The 20,466-nt window shown below is 44.0% G+C and overlaps 1 protein-coding gene across 9 annotated transcripts in view; it reads right to left on the bottom strand.

Annotated features, from left to right (window-relative positions):
* LOC121875875 (protein transport protein SEC31-like) overlaps positions 1–20,466 on the bottom strand; it is a 49,807-nt gene that overhangs the window by 12,590 nt on the left and 16,751 nt on the right. For 4 of the 9 annotated variants that reach the window (XM_042380601.1, XM_042380600.1, XM_042380599.1 and 1 more), the window contains 2 exons: positions 9,029–9,129; positions 2,499–3,422 (listed from right to left, as the gene is read on the bottom strand). In XM_042380601.1, coding sequence (XP_042236535.1) covers positions 2,499–3,422; positions 9,029–9,115 — 1,011 coding nt within the window. In that variant the 5' untranslated portion in view covers positions 9,116–9,129. Of the gene's footprint in view, positions 1–2,498; positions 3,423–9,028; positions 9,130–9,843; positions 10,808–13,680; positions 13,772–17,388; positions 18,062–20,466 lie in introns of those variants that run through there. The other 5 variants (XM_042380594.1, XM_042380595.1, XM_042380593.1 and 2 more) reach the window with 4 other exon arrangements.

Raw genomic sequence — 20,466 nt, 5'->3', positions numbered from 1 at the left:
TTTAAAGAGATAAAGATCTCGTGAGATTTATCGTGGGTATGTCTGTCGCCGGTCGCTCACAACCACCAGACTGCGCTGGGTTTTCCTCACAAGTGTTCAGCTCTGGATATCAACCACTAAATTCACACCGAGTAAACCTTCAGCCAAACAAAAGCGTCAGGTTTCTAGGTTAGATTTTCGGTTTATATCTGGTACAGTAAATCCCCCGTTACCTCTTGAGGGGTCACAACACCGGTATATCAAGCGACACATTACTCTGCGCCAGGATAAGCTTTATAACATACAGGGTTATTTGTAATTATTGTCATTTATGAGGATTTCCCGTATCCTGTGTAATGTCACTCTTCCACGACACTTCAAAGCAACGTTCTCACAAACAACCCGTTTCAAAGGGAGGGTCGCGGCCAAATATTAGCGAGATGGAAAGCTGCAGGTGTGCGCATGACACTTGTGGCCGCCAGGCTGCCAGTCATCAGCGGTGATATGAATAATATACAAATTAAATACAGTTTATTGGTTAAAATTGTACTTCATAGATCTGTTCTCAACATTGGAATGCGTACACGATCGATCATTGTAAATATATAAAAGTGGCCGAGTTTTCGAAACTAAAAACACGAAACAAAAGACGAACGCCAAACACCTGCGGGTCATGGGCGCCGCCGTCGATTTCATCTCTATAGTAACGTCCACAACTCAACTCTTAGGGTTTCATATACCTGGCTACCCCCCGTTAATTAAGGCTCATGTGGTAGTATACACCGGCCCTTTCATAAAATGCTTCCTCGACCACGACAGAAAATCAACACAGATGGTGTATGGTGAACAGTTATGGTGACAAATACTGTATCCAGGAAACATGGCAATAATAAGTATCCAACAAACACCTGCCCGTGGTAACACGTGACAGGAGGGGAGGGTGAAGCTCCTCCTCCACCCACGGGTTGTTCACCATCATTCAGCAGCTATAATTACTGTACATATCTTGACTACAGAGGGACCTTACCCAGTACCCTACAGCCAGACAAACGTGTTTAGTATTTATCACTGTCACAAGCTACTTCACGTGGGTCACCGTCTCGTTAACTTGTGCCAAACCTAAAACGGGCGATTAGGGAAAACAGACAAATACAGCGATAAACAGAAGATAAACAAAGACAGATAGCAGAGAGAGGGGGGGAGGGGGGGGGGGGTTAATATGCAAACAAAACCTGTCCGTGGAAGGAGTATCCCTCTGTTTTCTCACAGAAAATAAGGTAAAAATAATAGTAATTAATAATAAACACCTTTCACAGACTTGTAGGTATTGACAGGTGGGCAAAAGGTACTGGTCGGTACGGGTAGTGGTCGGGGGTGCTGGTTGCTACCACCACACACACCACAACACGATTCTCCTGTTTTATATCGAGGTTACTTGGGTCACGCCATTCGTCAATTTCTATTTAATTTTTTGGTCGACCTAAAATATATCCAACCTCAAGCAATGAACGTCAATTGTATCTTAGTTTATTAATGCAACATTTTAATTCACGTTTTAATGTGTATAACAGTTCATTAAAACCTATGCTAAGTTTGATTCAGTAACTTACGTGGTTATTTTAACTATGAAAACTGAAACAGACAGATTTTCAATGCCTAAGTCTTTACAAAACACAATAAGTCAGGTGTTATTATTGATCACTGGGGGCTTTTGTTATGTAAACAGTAGTGACGTCACAAACAAGTGAGGGTCGGGGGAGTGTTTGCCACGTGTGAAAACTGGCGTCAGTCGGTTTGTTTACAGCGCGACATGTTCAAGACAAGATGCCTACCTATGGAGTTTTCCTGGTTATTGACAGAGAGAGAAGAGAGGGGGAGGGGGGTGGGTAAAATATTCATAGATCGTTGAAAGTGGAACCCATTGGCCTGAGAACATATAATTATTCATTCTCTCTTATTAAGCTGAAGGAAGAACACAAGCAACGTGTCGCTCAACAGACTGATAAATGACAGACTATCCATGTGGGTCTGTATTATTATTATTATATATCACCATTATAGTTATGCTGCAGCCATTGATCGCTTTGCGTGTTTTTGGCAAGTACAGCAGGACGCCATCTTTGTTTATCCGCCGCTGTAAGGCGAGTTGGCCCATTTTCAGGCAATTATACCAGATTATCCCGCTAATGAGACTTTAATCTAAGATTCATTGGTCTAGTCACTCGTAATGTATTTATGAATATTTCCTCATGAACGTTCGCTAAGTCAAGGCTTTTAACGGGTTCAGTATGATGCCAACCTCCTGAGTACAACATCGGTATCATGCCCTTGTTTATGATTTCACACCCCCTGGAGAACGATGTTGTATCCTTTGACATACGATGACCTACTCTTCTGAGCTGGCCAGATTAACGGGACCCGGCTATAACGAGGTATTCTGTAAAGCGGAAGAAAACAAATGGATCCTTCCCTAAAGTGAAGATTATCAGCGTGACCTGGTGACGACACTATGGTCTTACCTTGGGGTTGGCCAGTGGTCGCGGGGAGAAGAAGGCGGAGTTGTCGTTGTCTGCTGGAGGAGACGGCTGTCGTCTGGGGGGCGGCTGTCGTGCTGGGGGTTTTCTTGGTGGTGGCTGGGCTGGTCGTTGACGGGGTGGCTGGCTGGGGGGTACAGGGGAGCGTCCGCCGTCAACCTCTTCGTGTTGTCTGTGGTTGAAGGTGTTGGTCCTGCGGGGGGATGCCTGAGGTCCTCTGGCAGGAGAGCCGTTCATAGAAGGGGCGGGTGACGGTCCTCTTGACGGAGTACCACGGAAGCCAAAGCGATTAGCATTATTGTGTGAGGGGGAAGGAGCGGGTGAGGCGTCCCTGGAAGGCCCCAGACTGCCCGTGGTGCCCCGCCCGTTGTAGTTCTGGTTGGCGTCCAGGAGAGAGGGGGTGGACTTGTGGTGGACGGGCGGGCGTGTCTGTGGGGGGCGGAGGCCTCTGGCAGGGGAGCGAGGTTCGTTGTTGTTATTAGCGTTCTGCTGGAGGGCGGCGTGGCTCCTCGACCGTCTCATCATTTCAGGGTCGTAGTTGTTCTTGCCGCGGTCAACACTCACCCCGCGGTTACGGATCACACCCTTCACGGGCTTTACCGGCGGACGTCCTCCTCCCGTGCTCCCAGTGCTGCCGCCCCTCACGGGCTCCAGCGGGTAGCTCTTGTCCCTCCCGACGGGGCTGTGACCGTACCCATTAGTCCTCCGCTCCTCGAACAGTTTCCTAACGCGCCCCTGACCGCCGGAGGAATTGAGGGAAGAGGAGAGAGAGGAGAGGGAGGAGGAGAGCGTGGAGGCGGAGGACTTGGTGACTCGCTGGATGGTGCCCTCCCGCTCAGCCTCCTGTCGGGCCGCCATCTGCAGCAGCCGTGACTCCTTCTCCACCATCAGCTGCTCCCGCAGTCTAGCCTGAAACACATGACCACATATTAGTCTACACTGTACAACATGACCACATATTAGTCTACACTGTACAACATGACCACATATTAGCATACACTGAGCAGGACTGACAACATGGTGTTAGTCTTCACTGCTCCCTTAACACAAAAATGTACAACACATTTTGACACAGTTGGCAGCTTCCAGGCAAAACTAGGAATTAAACTGCTGTGCGCATTTTTGGAATACTGCGAGATACCGGAAACTGGCAGTAGAGTTTAGGGGTTCTGGACATGGCTTATATACAGGAGTTTGTACGATTTCAGACATATGGCTTATATTATCCGATATTTCACTCCTTAAACTAATTAACTAGCCTAACTAACCTAACTTAACCTAACCTAATACTAACCTAACCTAATCAAACCTAACCTAACCTATGCCTGGAGGAGAGAAGGGGGACATATGTCTTCGTTATTTATATTTACAAATCTAATGCTGTTCATCTTTATTACCTGGTCTTACTCCCTTACCTGTATACCTGTAATCAATTTAATTTCACGCAATCACTTCCACGTCCTCACCCCCTTCCCGTTATTGTTAGTAAATCAATGTAGTTTACGTAATCACAACCCCCGACCACACTGAACCACAGTAAATTAACGCCATGTCTAATCCATTAAAACCAGATGCGATTATGTAACAAGAGTAGACACGAATATTCATAAACCACATAATGAGGAGGTAATATAATGCTTTGACGTGAGTTTATGTTTTATAGCCATAATTACTTAATAATCATTGGTACTAGACATTCCTTATATTTCAGGTTTATATACTTAACATAATCTACCTCTACAGTGATGGTGAACTGGATATACCGAGTCTCTTAACCTAACCTAATTTAACTTAACCTGACCTGACCTAACGCTAACCTAATCTAACCTACGCTCCGGGTAACAAAAGTACAGGTAGGAAATGAACTCCAATGAACAATAATTAGTGACATAGGTAAATAAAACACCTGAAACAGACAGCGACAACAAGGTGTGTGTGTGTGTGTGTGTGTGTGTCCTCGCGTGTCTCAGGTCAGCATTTTCATTGTGTTTTATGATTTTTTGTCGTCTGAGTGAAGGTATCTCGGTCAGGGACGTGTGTATGTGTGTATGTATGTATATGTGTGTGTGTGTGTGTGTGTGTGTGCGTGTGTGCGTGTGTGTTCCCCTGTTCCATCATCCTCCTAATTATTATCTCTTCCTACCCCAGACTATTCCTTTCCTCCCTCCCTCCCTCCCTTTTCCTTCCTTCCTTCCTTCCTTCCTCCCTCCCTCCCTCCCTTTTCCTTCCTTCCTTCCTTCCTCCCTCCCCCCCCTTCCTTCATCTCTCACAGGAAAAAATAGCTAATTATTCCTTCACATTACCATTGACCGTCCGACACTTCAACCTGATATACAGTGACACGCCTCCAGCCTGCATCCTTAATATGAACACCCCTCTTCCCTTCTCTCCCTTCCTTCCTTTCCCCTTGTCTCCCGTTTCTTCTTTCTTTCTCCTCTCTTTTCTTCCCTCCTCTCCCATTTCTTCTCCCCCCTCTCTCTCTCTTCCCCCTGTCCTTGCTCTCCCCCCCTCCCTTCCCTCCCCCATCACTTACCAAGCTTCAAGTGTTACTATTTTAGCCTTCCATTGTAACCTTGGCTCTCTGAAGCAACCCACTGTGTCCTTGTAACACTGAAGTCACCCTACCAGTTGCTGAAGTGTGCGGAGACAGTGTGTGTGTGTGTGTGTGTGTGTGTGTGTGTGTGTAAGGACGTGAATGCTTGATGAGTGCGTGCAAGCAAACGGGGGAGGAGTGGTTGAGTGAGTGAGTGAGTGAGTGAGTCAGTGTAAGAACCACGTACCTCCCCTCCTCACCCTCTTTCCTAACCTAGCCAAACCCTCCCTCCTACACCCCACCCAGGAATAGCTTCAGTATGACCTTCCCATCGCCTCAAGTTATCACCCCCTTTCATACTTCAACACGAGGTCGATGATGCTTGCAAGTCCTACCCTTCAGTTAATGGAGGTTAAATTTAAACCTCTCCCTCAAGGATCACCTCCCACTAGCGTATTTTACCCTATGATTATACCCCCAAAAGCTATCTGTGAAGGTAAGGTTCTTCACGCAACTATAACAAAGACAGACGACACCCAACCTAACTAACCAAACAAAATCAAACGTAACGCATCCCAAACCAAACCTATGGGGGGGATAAATAAACTTCCTAATTATCGGTAAAACATAACCTCTCTCTCCTTATGTATGTTTAACAATATTATTTAAGTCTCAAAGGTGTTTATCAGGTATGGAGAGTCACTGATAAGAGAGAGGAAGAAAGTTAAATCAGAAGTTATAAACATTTGTCGACTCGATTTGCTACCTGCACTGTCTATGTTTATTGTACAAGGTATCTATACACTCATAGTAATGTGGTGGTGGTGGTGGCGTGGTGGTGTGGTTGTACTGCGTATGACCACTTTATTAACGTTATGATTCACTATATACATTATTCACGCGTACTCCAGGAAGCACAGCTCAACAAGGAATGCGTATTGGCTCACTGAGAAGGTCTTGTTCAGGAACCTTTTAAGAAATACCATAACCCAACCATAAGCTAACCTAGACCTAACCTGACCTCCCACGACCAAGTATGCCAACAATCTCGACTTTGAACGTAATGCGAATGGGAAAAACAAAAGATTAGGACAAAAAAAAACATCGACTAATACTCATTTCGGACTGAACCGATCGCTCGCTTTAAAACATTAATCATTACGGAGAGGAAGAAAATGTCAGGCCAAATATCATGGGGGGGGGGGGGGTACGAAATCAATAAGTAGGTGTTTGTGTTAAGTAGGTCACATAAGTAGGCGTGTGTGAGTTAAGTAGGCCAGATAAAGTAGAGGTATGTGTGTGTTTTTTAAATAAGTCAGCCAAAGTAAGTTAACGAAAGAAAACGTTAATGTGAGAACAGAGATTAGTTCAACATAGGTTAATGGTTATTCAAGTTACAGTTCAAAATGTACAGATAATTATTCAGTTAAACGGTACATAAGAACGTAGCGTTAGGGTGTGTAATCTTCAGGTGATTCAAAAACCAAATACTGTATACAGTAAATCTTTAAGACACACACACAGCTACTTACCATTGTTCGGAACCTGCAGTAATGCACACGATTATAATAAGTATAACGTTATTTATCACGTAAAGCTCCTTCTTCGCCCATACTAATCTTAATAAACAGTTTAATTCACATCACTGTCACCAAACTGGGCTGTGTGACATTACGTAGTCATTTGTTATTATCTCACGTACAGCCGCCACATCATCTATGTTTATCATCACCGTAAACAACACAGCATGAGGAATGTGTACACTAACTCTCTATGTAAAGTGGCAGCGACAGTGGAGAGGAGCAGCGACAGTGGCTCCCTCAACACGGACTGTTTGTTACTGGTATGCTGACACACACACACACACACTCACTCTGCCTCACCTGCAACTCAAGGGTGATGGACGCCTTGTTATTACTGTTGCTGTAGCAATCGCCACGAGTGGCCACTCCAAGCGCCTCCTCCCCCACCCCTCCGCTACTGCTCACAGGCGGCAAATTGCTGTGGTCGCCTCCCAGAAATGTTCAGACAGGAATTTTTTCCATCACGTTTGAAAATTCAAGGACGAAATTACCACAGAGGGACGGACACTCCAGCAACGAGTTCACAGTGTCACCGGTACATTCAGCTGTGCATTTTACCATCATACACCTCAAGTCTGTTTACCTTTAAGTGAAAATTATAAACTTTTTTACAATTAATTCCCAGTGAACAATGCCACTAGCGTTCACTCTTAGGTCGCCCAGTCGACGCGCGCATCAACTTGTGTTTTCACAGTAACCATGGTAACCCACATCTCGTTCCAACACTCGTACACCTCACTGACTTCAGCTTCATACACCAAACAATCACTGCGGTCACCATCATGAACACAAGATACAAGTAACATGAACTTCTCTCTCGTTCTCTAACCGACAGACAGAGCAGAAGGAGACGCAGAAGGTGTAATATTTCGATCAGTAAACACGTGAGCTCTGTACCGACGGGAAAAAAAAACATTCAACAAGGCTATGAATTATACACTAACCATGAGTAGACAGGTGTGGGAGTGGAGGGAAGAGAGAGGGTCTGAGTTCCTGGAAGGGTGTGTGAGTGGGAGGAGTGTGTGAGAGTGGGAGGGAGGGTGTGAGAGTGGGAGGGAGGAGGATTGTGAGAGAGAGGAAGAGAGAGAGTGTGTGTGTGTGTGTGTGAAGAAGAGAGTTTGGGTGGGAGGAAGTGTGTGTGTGTGTGTGAATGGGTGGAGTGAAAGTGGGTGGAGGGGAACAAAAAAAAATCAAATGTTGCCAAAAATAATATAAATACACTTTTGAACACGAGGGAATTTTAACTCCTTTCGTGTCTGGCCATAACAGATCTTATCATTAATGACCTTTATAACCCGTAATTAAATAAAAACAGGTCGTTAGCGAGAGTAAACAACAGGGGGCGACCTTGATTGTGACTGTCAATTAGTGAAAATTTATAAGAGTTTGACTTGTTTTAGCCAATGGCATCTGTAGGTTAATAATACTAATAACGTAATAATAATAATAAAAATAATAATAATGTTACACTACTACTAACAATTGTAATAATAATAATAATAACGTAACAACAATAATAAATAATAATAATAACACTACTAAAAAAAATCATTATCGTAACAGAATCATAAACACAATACCGTACAAAACAATACATTCCACCAACAGACGCCTTATAAGGGATCCAAAACAAAAGAGCATCAGGACAACTCCACATAACACTGACGACGTTGAGTACGAACCAGCTGTCCCTCGAGTACACGGACCGATACATAAATCAGTAATCAGTTTCGGGTCATTGGCCGGAGCCTTCCAAGTACGGGTTTGTATTTTCCTAGAAGTATATAACATTCACTCTACCTACATTATACCCGTATCTATCTATCTATCTATCTATCTATCCCACGCTTGAACGTCAAATGGGCCCCAGTCCTAATAGACCCCATCAGAACAAGGGAATATCAACATCGGGGCCCAATGCTTAATGTTTAGGCTTGACTGGGGCCCGGTAAGAGTGGGTTCTATTAGGACATAAGGATCACCTGAAGATTAAACACCCTAACGCTATCTTGAGGGGGGGTTAGGTTATGAGGTTTCTAATCTTCAGGTGATTAGTGACGGCTCAAATCAGCTGACTACGGGAAGATCATCACAAACAGTCACGGTGTTGGAATGTCCTCGTGTTTACCTGTATGTATGTGTGTGTGTGTGTGTGTGTGTGTGTGTGCGGGCGTGTGTGTGCGGGCGTGAGAGATCTGTTTTTCTACGTTGTAAACTCTTAATTTATAAAAAAATCAAGCAATATTTCCCAGTAATAATTAAAAACAACAAAATTCGATATATAATTACTTTAGCAGAGTTAACCATAAAAAATTCCCACTTTCTATCTTTCCAATTTCAGGGCAGACTAAAACAAGAGTGTGACGGGCATCAAAGTTTTAGGGAGCGACTATACTAACCTGCATCATAGCCAAGCGGGAAACACCGTTGTTGCTCGCCATGCTGCTGCTGCCTGACGAGTGATACTGGGCGCCTAATGTTGCCATCACACCAACGTCCTCTGTAAACAAACAACATTATATTAAAATGGGTCACACAGCATCAACATACCATTCAGATATCATCTACTTACGTGTCATAATACATATTTAATTGTTTCCATAAGGAACTGTGGGTTAATTCACTTACCCATTTATAACTGTACGTCTAAATTCCTGTTACGTTAAATGTTTATTTTATTTCAATTAACATGTAAAAAAATCTAAATATTTTACTAGTACACAAAACGATAGGACCAAACTTAACATAATTCTATATTTCATTTTGTATTTATTTGAGAGGTTAAGTAAATTATCTTGAAAAACGAATATTAAAATAGCTGTCAGGGTGAAAAATGTTGAAATTATATCATGGTTGACAGTACCGCCCTCTCTCCCTCCTCCTCCTCCCCCCACACACACACTTCAGACGCCGCACCACAGCAAACAAACAAACAAGCAAACAATCTCTCTCTCTCTCTCTCTCTTTCTCTCTCTCTCTCTCTCTCTCTCTCTCAGGCACGGACTGGCGTTAAACAACACATCGATCAATAATAAATATGAGAAAAAGTTGCGTCATCAACAACAGTGTCTTGAGCTGGCTATTGACACACATGGAGACGCAGTGCAACACAACACAGTGATACTAACAGCAATACACAACACAGCACACAAACATAATACAACACGTCACACAACACAAAACGTCTCAACACAAGTCACAATACACCACACACCAGCATCATCGTAGTCGTGAAGGAGAGAGGGGACAGAGGCGCTCCTACTGACAGAGCTCCTGAAGTACTCGTAGCTGTAGGAGAAGGGCAGCTTGGTGGGCACATCCAGGTGGTCTTTATCCTCCCGGTGTAGCAGAGGAAGTTTCCCGTTGGTCGAGAAAGCAGGTCTTGTGCTCCCCTCCCGTGAATCCCGGCTGACGAAGTGACCTCTGGGGGGGACCTCGGTGTCAGAACTGGCCAAGGACCGTCGAGTGCGGGGTAAATGTGTGTCAGAACTGGCCAAGGTCCGTCGAGTGGGGGGTAAATGTGTGTCAGAACTGGCCAAGGACCGTCGAGTGGGGGGTAAATGTGTGTCAGAACTGGCCAAGGACCGTCGAGTAGGGGGTAAATGTGTGTCAGCACTAGCCAAGAACCGAGGAGTATAAGACAGATGGAGTTCCTCATCATCCACGTCTAAAAGGGACTTTTGGCTACTGAAGAAGGGGCGGCTTGGTGGTGGTAAATCCCATTCCTCGAGGCTGCTGGAGAACTGGAGTTTCTTGAAGCGCTGTTTCCTGGGCACGTCGCACTCGTCGCTCCTGATGAAGTACGGAAGTTCCCTGCTGGGGACGGCCCCCTCCCTGGTAGCGGGGACTGGTCTGGTCCCCATCACCCACCTGAGGAGACGTGTCCTGTGTGGGATAGGGGTCCTCCTTCCACCGACTCCGGGATTTCATACATGGGTGCTAAAGAGTCAGTGTTTGTTTGTTTGTTATTACTGAACACTGATCGACTCTCTTAGTTTATAGGACACTGACGATCATTCTGCAACACAGCCGAGGCTCGCATCACAACCTCTCTAACAGCGTTCACTTCTCCTGTACTTGTTCTTAAAGTTATGTAAGAACACACCTTGTCTATGTAACATTCCACACTGAGATAAAACACTGAGGCCTCAATGTATGTTCAGTGTAATTCTGATCATCTGGTTGAGCCATTAACAGAGATTTAGAAACACAATTCGATATTAATGATCACTTGTAAACTTCCGCTCTGTGGTCTCCTTGGACAGGTGACCATATCGATATGTTTCTCAAGAGCTGTGAAATGTCAAACCACACTCAGTATTTATAACGAGTGACAGAGGTAAGTAGTAGCGACTGTCCCTTATATTGTACAAGGAAGGACTGACACCACTACCACCACCCGCACAATTCACGTGTCACCTTCACCATCCATCACTATACAAGTCCTCTAATCAGTATACATGATTGTCCTACGGCACTACCAACACCATCATAACAATTCGTCTTATAAGTCAATATATGGCACTAGTACGTCATATATCCTGAGCAACAGCTGTATACAGTATATCACAACCTTCCTGGACCACATGAAGATCAGCCCTCCACACAGAGTTTATTTCACCTTAAAGAGCAATCATCCTTATGTTAAAGCTAACTTAACTTACCCTAATCTACCTTAACCTATGCCTTAATCTTACCAAATGTACTTTAACCTAACCTAACTAACAACAGCTGTCAAAATAACGAATGACATTGGAATTCGTTCTTAGGACTCGGGAAAGCCAGACTGAAGGGGAGGGTGTGGCGAGACTGGTATTAGGTCCCTCGGGGTTCAAGCACACACGTGATCATTTTGACAGCATCGAAAGGTCATGACAACATCCAGTGCATACCTGAATACACCTTCACCTATGTAGTGTACCCTCACCTGTGTAGTGTACCCTCACCTGTGTAGTGTACCCTCACCTGTGTAGTGTACCCTCACCTGTGCAGTGTACCCTCACCTGTGTAGTGTACCCTCACCTGTGCAGTGTACCCTCACCTGTGTAGTATACCCTCACCTGTGTAGTGTACCCTCACCTGTGCAGTGTACCACCTGTAGTATACCTCACCTGTGGTAATTTCACCTGTAGTGTACCCTCACCTGTGTAGTGTACCCCTCACCTGTGTAGTGTACCCCTCACCCAGGTAGTATACCCCTCACCTGTGGTGTACCCTCACCCAGCAGCACCACCTGTGTAGTACACCCTCACCTGTGTAGTGTACCCCTCACCTGTAGTATACCTCACCTGTGTAGTGTACCCTCACCTGTGTAGTGTACCTCACCTGTGTAGTGTACCTCACCTGTGTAGTGTACCTCACTGTGCAGTGTGTACCCTCACCTGTGTAGTGTACCTCACCTGTGTAGTGTACCTCACCTGTGTAGTATACCCTCACCTGTGTAGTGTACCCCTCACCTGTAGTATACCTCACCTATGTAGTGTACCCTCACCTGTGTAGTATACCCTCACCTGTGTAGTATACCCTCACCTGTGTAGTATACCCTCACCTGTGTAGTATACCCTCACCTGTGTAGTGTACCCTCATCTGTGCAGTGTACCCTCACCTGTGTAGTATACCCTCACCTGTGTAGTGTACCCTCACCTGTGCAGTATACCCTCACCTGTGTAGTATACCTTCACCTGTGCATTAATCACCTGAATGAATACCTGACTGGACTCTCCCTGGCGGTAATTAATGATGACCCAGACAATATTTACAACTCTGGCCTGCATACCACAACTCATTACGATCATTTCTCACAACCCATAACTCACATCCCAATGAATAGAAACTAGGACAAAAACATTAAAATCAATACCAGATACTAACACTAACCAAACCCAACCAAACAATAAGAGTGACATATCAGTTGAAGTTAAGTGAATCAATCAACTCGTTGCACACCGATCACGTGCAACGAATGCAACCTGACAGCTTAAGTGAGGCAGTCAAGCGATAAACACGAGGATATAGACTGAGGAACACGACTGAGGAACATGGATGAGGAACACGACTGAGGACTAAACCAAAAAACACGACTTAGAAATACAACCGAGAAACATGACTGAGGAAGATAAATGAACAAGATCACAAAGCTATATTGATCGACTTGTGTACCAATCCGACACGAGCAGAAGTCGACACGTTAGTTTGTGACTGATGATCCATGTGTTGCGTCGTGTCGTTGTGTTGCGGTGTTGTGTCGTGTTGTTGAGTTGTGAATGTTGTGTTGTTCCTCTTATTGTTGTTGTTATCGTATTGTTGTTATGTTATGTTCTATTGTATTGTTGATATGTTGTATTATACTGTTGTTGTTGTAGCATCCAGGTTATATACATTACAAGCCTTAATAAATACGGTTTGACCAATCACCCACCGCGATACACCATTAAACTGCAACATACTTGACCTTAATGTATACAAACTAACTCTCCTGAATATACTCTGAATATACTGTGAATATACTCCAAATATACCTTGAAAACACTGTGAATATACTCTGGATATACCCCGACTACTATCACCACACCATAAAATATTAACACCTTTTTATAAATTGCCTCAGACGTGACTGTACACACGAGAGGCAGCGGTTCTATCACCCCCTAGAGCAATTACCCTAAAGCTGACTGTTTATAAATTTCTCCATGCTCTATTCTTTGTCACAATCCAGCACATTCACTTTCACAAACTCGTATGTTCATTTTCAGTTCGTTATTTTAGTACCATATGTGTTATCAGTAACTTGTATGTCCATTTTCAGTTCATGGACGAGTTATTTTAGTACCATATATGTTATCAGAAACATCTAGATTAATTTTCAGTAAAAGCACAAGTGCCTTTAACACCATAATCCATCAGTAACTCGTAGATTCATTTTCACTTCAAGTATAAATAATTTTCTAACACCTTCGTCATTAACCTGTACATTCACGAATTATATTTTCAACAACACGGGTAAATCCATCACCCCTTTCCTTTCCTTCACACAAAACATTATTATACACACGAACACACTGGAGTCACATAGCCCATACGTAAGGCAGTACAGGGTGTGGGTGTGTGTGGGGGTGTGTGGGTGGGTGGGTTTGTTTGGCCGGCCGGTAGGGTTAGGTGGGTGTAGTATGTGTGGTGAAGGAGAGGTCGCCTGCAGCCCTCCTTGCCTCCTAAGTGTGTACTAACTTGTCTCTATTAAGACTTGTGGCCCGGTGTTGAAACGAGGGTGTTCGTGTGTGTGGTGGCGTGCAGGTGTAGTGGGCTGGGTGGTGGTGTGAAGGGTCGTGGAGTATAAGAGGGAGGGAGGGAGGTGTTGGAGTAGAGGGAGGGAGGTATTGGTTGGAGGGATGGTGCTCTCTCTCTCTCTCTCTCTCTCTCTCTCTCTCTCTCTCTCTCAGGACAAATAAATCAATTTCTTTTTTGCGTGTTGAAGAAATAAACCAGCGGAAATCTACACAGTTAACGTGAATTTATTATCTTCCGAGACTAATACTTGGACGCCATAAAAAAACACAGAAAAAAAAACAGACTGACACAAAGAAGTTGACAGACAAACAGATATAGACAGGCAACAAGAACACAGAAGCAGACAACAAATAGACAATAAAACCGAAAGACAGACGCAAGTAAACAGACGGATAAACAGAAACAGACTCACGAAAGTAGACAGACACACAGAGACAACTCTAATCAGGGAGGCTCTAGTTATGTCAATGGTGTTGTAGTGTGCGTGTGACCCTTCCGCGACACACACGTATACATCTATTACATAAGCAACAATTACAGCATTTAATTCACATATTATAACATACATAGATAGGTATGTGTGTGTGTGTGTGGGGTGTGTGTGTGTGGGTGTGTGTGGGGGTGTGTGGGTGTGTGTGTGTGTGTGGGGTGTGTGTGTGTGTGTGGGGTGTGTGTGTGTGTGTGTGTGTGTGGGGTGTGTGTGTGTGTGTGTGTGTGGGGGTGCATCGCCACCACTTAGACCAGGGCAGGAAGGGCGTGTGTGTCAGGGGGGGTGGGGGCGCGCACGTGCATGCGAGTACGCGCGCGTGCGTCACAGGACGTCTGTACTGAACAAGAGTGTGTTAACCAGGCCATATGGCAGTCGAGCGCACGCGTCCTTACCTCGTTATCCCTCCTTAATCACCCTTAACGAGCGGCCAGGTAATTAGGTAGTTGGTTGGTGGTAGTTGTCGAGTCATTAAATACTCTCATCCACAGCCTATAGCATATGAGAGAGAGAGAGAGAGAGAGAGAGAGAGAGAGAGAGAGAGACGCAAAATAAATACAAAGGACAGACAGTAAGAAAGAGGTGAAATAAAGAGAGAAGAGAGACAAAGAAAGAGCAGAAATAATGAGAAAGATAAATAATAAAACCCCACCACGAAATATACACAAGTTATCCCTTTCAACTGTTGGTTTTCTCACAGTACCCAGGCACTGCCGTTTTCTGTGATGACAAAATTAACACGACAACTCAAACATTACAATAACATCTATTTGGTAACATTGTCATAAAATCTATCTATCTATCCACCGTACAACTTCATTAATAAGTATAACAACAGGTAAACATCCTGTATTGAACAGTTCTTAGGGTTTCGAATGAGGTACTTAAGAGAGAGATAAAGAGAGAACTTTGACAACCTCTCTCTCGAATTCAATGGCTTAACCCCTCTCACACACACACAAGAGCCCGCACCGATAGATATAAGAACAGCACCATCCCATCTATTGTTAAAATAATAAACAACTCCTGATTTATGTACTGTACAGCCCTGTAAATGTATTGAACGCATATTATATCATTATGTCTAAATCAAATGTAAGTCTGTATATTTTCAGCCACCTGCTGCAACTCTATTAATAAACCGTTTATTATTATTATTATTATTACCACACACAACTAAAATACATATATATAAACAGACAGCCAGACACACACCAATTCTGACCTGACCTAACCTGACCTAATCTAACCCAATGTTAACCAAACCTAATCAAACGAGTATACAGACAGGGCAGACAGGTATACGGTGTACCTCGACAGTGCAGGTAAATAACACAAGTAAACAGTGAAACACTGTGACCAAGGATAACTCGACAGCATATGATATTCTTTATGAAGCCAAACGTTTTTAACATTGTACAAAAACACAATGAGTGAGTGAGTGAGTGAGTGCACCAATCTAGCCAGCAATGAAAGCTATACAATGGGCGGCCCAGTTACAGTTCAGACATTTTGTGTGTGTGTGTACCCAGTTACAGAAGGCGGGACCAAGGCGGCGCCCACATCCTTTACATATGAGCGTAACGTCCATCACCAAGGACATACATACGTACACCACTCCATACGTACACCAGCCCCACACGTACACCAGCCCCACACGTACACCAGCCCCACACGTACACCATCCCCACACGTACACCATCCCCACACGTACACCACCCCCACACGTACACCTCTCAACACAACAATGATCCTCGAGAGACAACTGGACAAACGCTGGGTGGATCAAGATTCATTTTATTTTCCAGTGGTTCACAGAGCTTGGCACACACACACAAGGCTGGATAACATCCACTGACCACAGCAACGCACCTACCACAACACCACGCACTTTATCAGGATTACGCAGCTAAGTTTTTAGGTGTAAGACAAATGAGGCAGTTTTTTTTTTTACATTTTTATACAGTTTATCCAACGTAAGACTGAAATAACGTGTATGTGAATAATGAATGGTGTTGGATGGGATGTAAAATATAATAATAATAATAATAATAATAATAATAATAATAATAATAATAATAATAGTAATAATAATAGTAATCTTAATAATAATCTTCAGGTGAAATAAGCTAGGGGTGTCTATACTTCATGTGATCCTCTCCAAGTACAGTGCTGAATTTTTCCCTTACCTCTACTCCTCCTCCTCCTCCTACTCTCCTTCCTCTTCCTCCTGACCAGCGCTACATCATTAACTTAAGCTGTCAGCCGTGGACAGTCAGCCAAGCGAAGCTGGTCTGTCAGCATACTTCCTCCACGGCTTCTACACTTCCTCCATCACCCCCCCACTCTCCTCACCATCCTCACTCCCTCACCATCCTCTCACCCCCACCATCATCCTCCCACTCCCTCATCATCCTCCCACTCCCTCATCATCCTCTCACTCCCTCACCATCCTCCCACTCCTCACCTCTCTTTATCACCGCACACTCATCATCACTATTGTCATCGATGGGCGTGTCTGTTTACTTAAAAATATCTTCCTCCTTGTCAACACTGCCCGATTGTCTTTTGTCTTGACGATTATAATCAACGAGACCTTGGCAGCGGTGAGGAGGAGGTAGTGAAGGTCATTAGGACACAGGTGAGGAGGCAGGTAGGTAGGTGGTGGTGGGTGGGTGGGTGGGTGGGTGGGTAGGAGAGTTAAGAGACAAAGTTTAAGAATATACCTTAACCGACTACAGCGACACGGGGAGTCCTAGCGGCTGATGTGAGAGTTACAGTTACTAGGAGCCTATGACGTCATGTACTGTCACGAAGATTCTATGACGTCATGTACTGTCACGAAGATTCTATGACGTCATGTACTGTCACGAAGATCTATGACGTCATGTACTACACCCCCCAATACAATGAAAGGCCTAAAAGGGTTAGGTTAGGTAAATTAATCAAGATCAGATAACTATAGGTACATTATACAAGACACCTTACCTTCATAATACTTGGCGGGCATGATGATGGTGGAAGACTGATTACTGTTCCTGTTACTCTGAAGAACTACCTGGTACTGTATATATGTTACTTATACGGTACGGTAATTCAAGTAACTTTCTGGTTAATGTATCACTTGTTACTTAAGAAGATACTTAAGTAACTTTCTAATTAATATTCCACTTGCCACTTATGTACTTAAATAACTTCCTGCTTAATATTGTATTTGTCAATTTCTATGTCACTTATACGTCATGGAAAGTGTTTATAAGTAATGACAACTTCCAGCACTTTACAGACAGTGGAAGGTGTAGACACAGGTAAGACGTGGATTAATGTAGTTCCCTTCAGGTGAGGTCTGTCATCACTACCTACAGCAACCTCGTGTAGATGTAGAGACCTCCTTTCAGACCATTAAGTTATGTAGTTAGTCTCTCTATGTTCCTTAAGATTGTTTACTTTCGGTGTTTACAATCGTTCGTCTTTTGTTTCAGTTTTTTCCGTCTATTATTAAGGTTCATCTGTACGACTCATGTTCATTTTGTTTCAGGTGTTCCATTTACCTGGATCGATCGTTCATCTTTTATTTTTTTTTAAGTTTCTACAATATAATAATTACCATCAGGCTCTTATCTCCACACTTGAACAATCTTAAACAATGGTCGAAGTAGTTCTGTAATTAATAAGACATTTAAATCACGATACCATTTTTATTACGATTTTTTTACTCGACAAAAAAAATTCACAACACGACGAAGTTCTTAATGTAATAAATGTTTTTGTGCTTCAATAAATAAAGAAATTCAAATAGGTGGTGATAAAGATGAGAGTTGTGTTTACCGCTGATCGATAGACGTGTTGATATGAAGGTCTGTTAATGTGTTTCAATAGTTAATGGTAGTGAGTTAGTACATAATACAATACTCTCTCTCTCTGCATTACTTCACACACACACACACACACTAAGCCAGTGTTCCTGCAGAAGGTGATCTCCTGAGGGCACTACCACAGGGGGGTCTCCTTGGTTGGACGCCTTCAGAGAGGTGGATGACCCGCCCTTGTCTGCTAAACCACCAGACTGAACAAACATCTCGAGACCTCACCTGAAGCTTAGTCTCCCCAGCTTAGTTCACCTGAAGATTTACCAACCCAATCCAACCTAAGCTAAGCTAACCTAACCTGAAGCCTAATCTCCCCAGCTTAGTTCACCTGAAGTTTAACCAACCCAACATAACCAAACACAACTTAACCTAACATAATTTAACCTAACGCTAACTTAACCCAACTTAACCTAGTTTAACCTAACATATCGCGTCCCTAATTCAACACTCACCTAATCTAATTCATTGTTAACTTAACCTAACACACCGCTAACCTAAACCACCATTAACTTCACCTTACCTCAGTTAACCCCCCAGGTAGCGTTAGGGGGTTGAATCATCAGGTTAAATAAACTGGCCAGGTGGGAGGCTAATCTTCAGGTGGTTCCAAGTTTGTACCAGAAATGTAAGTCCCAATAATTTGTACCATTCCTTTGTACCAACCAACTTTACGTCATACTCACTCGTGTGTGTGTGTGTGTGGACGAGCATGACTCAGGCCAATGTTCCCTCACAAGGTCAGAGGTCATTAGAGGAACCAGCAAGAAGTCCTTCACACACACACAGAGAGAGGTCAGTTTGTTGTGGGATGCTCCACACACACACACACACACACACACAGAGGTCTGTTTGTTGAGGGATGCTCCACACACACACACACCCTCACTGTGTAGGGGAGAAGGATCCGCCTCGGTGCTAAAAGAGTAATAATTACCTTCAAACATTTCACCAGTTCCTTCAAGACTTAACACTTGAAGAAACTTTATGTAATGAAAGAAAATGGCACCACCTGAAGAATACACACCCCAGCTTATTTCACCAGAAGATTCGACACCCCAGCTTATTCGACACCACCAGCTTATTTCACCTGAAGATTAAACATCTCAGCTTATTTCACAACAAAAACATCACCTACAACAACAAAACAAACAAGACTCACAAGTGTCATAACAATCACATGACAACCACAATTCCTGTCATCACCGCCTGTTAACACAATCCAAGCTTCCTCGCGATAGACAGACAGACACAGACAGACAGATAGACAGACACAGACAGATAGACAGACACAGACAGACAGATCCAACATCCCACCCAACCCCCCACACACACATTCCTTCATAAAATGCCAGAGACTTTCACAATAATTCACACGGTCTAAATTTTTGTGTGTGTGTTACAATATACAACCTAACATCATACACGATAGAGACCCACATACATACATACATACATACCACACCACACACACACACACACTTCCACGAACTTAAGTACCTGGTCTACAATGTTATCGGGAACATCTATCGCCCAAGAAAGTCAATTACAGTATTATTTTTAATGTGGATGTTGAAGGTCAAACCACGACCTAGATTCTCCTTAACACGGACGGAACGGACGACCAGCCTTCCCACGTACTGTACTGGCACACTTAGGTGTAGGGTGTCCGTGTCCTTTGTAAACACGAACGTACGGAATGTAGATGAAACTTACATATAAACTGACACACACACATTTGACACACACATATTTATGCACGTACATGCATACAGGCGCGCGCGCGCGCGCGCACACAATATAATGGTTGTCCGTGTAACGAGGATGGCCGGCCCAAGGGCCACCAAGGCATGAGTTTGTTTTAGGTGTAGCTGTCACCAACACAACAACCACACCCTGAGTTAACGAGTTGCATGACCCAGTGTCAAGGAATAGTCCGAGAAGACCGGACAACTCGCCGACTGCACTGGCTAACCATTAACATTCAGGTCCCCAATTACTTGCTCATAGTTTCACCTTGCCCAGACACACACACCAGCGGCAAGACTTGGTGAGGTGAGGTTAGGGTGACGTTCACAGGGAAAGCATCAGAGCCTCGGTGAACAATTGAGAGAGATTGATTTACTTCTCAAATGTCAGGAGGCCATCCATTCCATCCCATCCCTACCCCATCATTCATCCCTCTCCCATTACTCCCCCA

This window comes from Homarus americanus, unplaced genomic scaffold (genome assembly GCF_018991925.1).
Source record: "Homarus americanus isolate GMGI-L3 unplaced genomic scaffold, GMGI_Hamer_2.0 scaffold18884, whole genome shotgun sequence".
NCBI lineage: Eukaryota > Metazoa > Arthropoda > Malacostraca > Decapoda > Nephropidae > Homarus > Homarus americanus.
The sequence above is the reverse complement of the archived record's forward strand: the minus strand, read 5'-3'. Positions and strand labels throughout refer to the sequence as shown.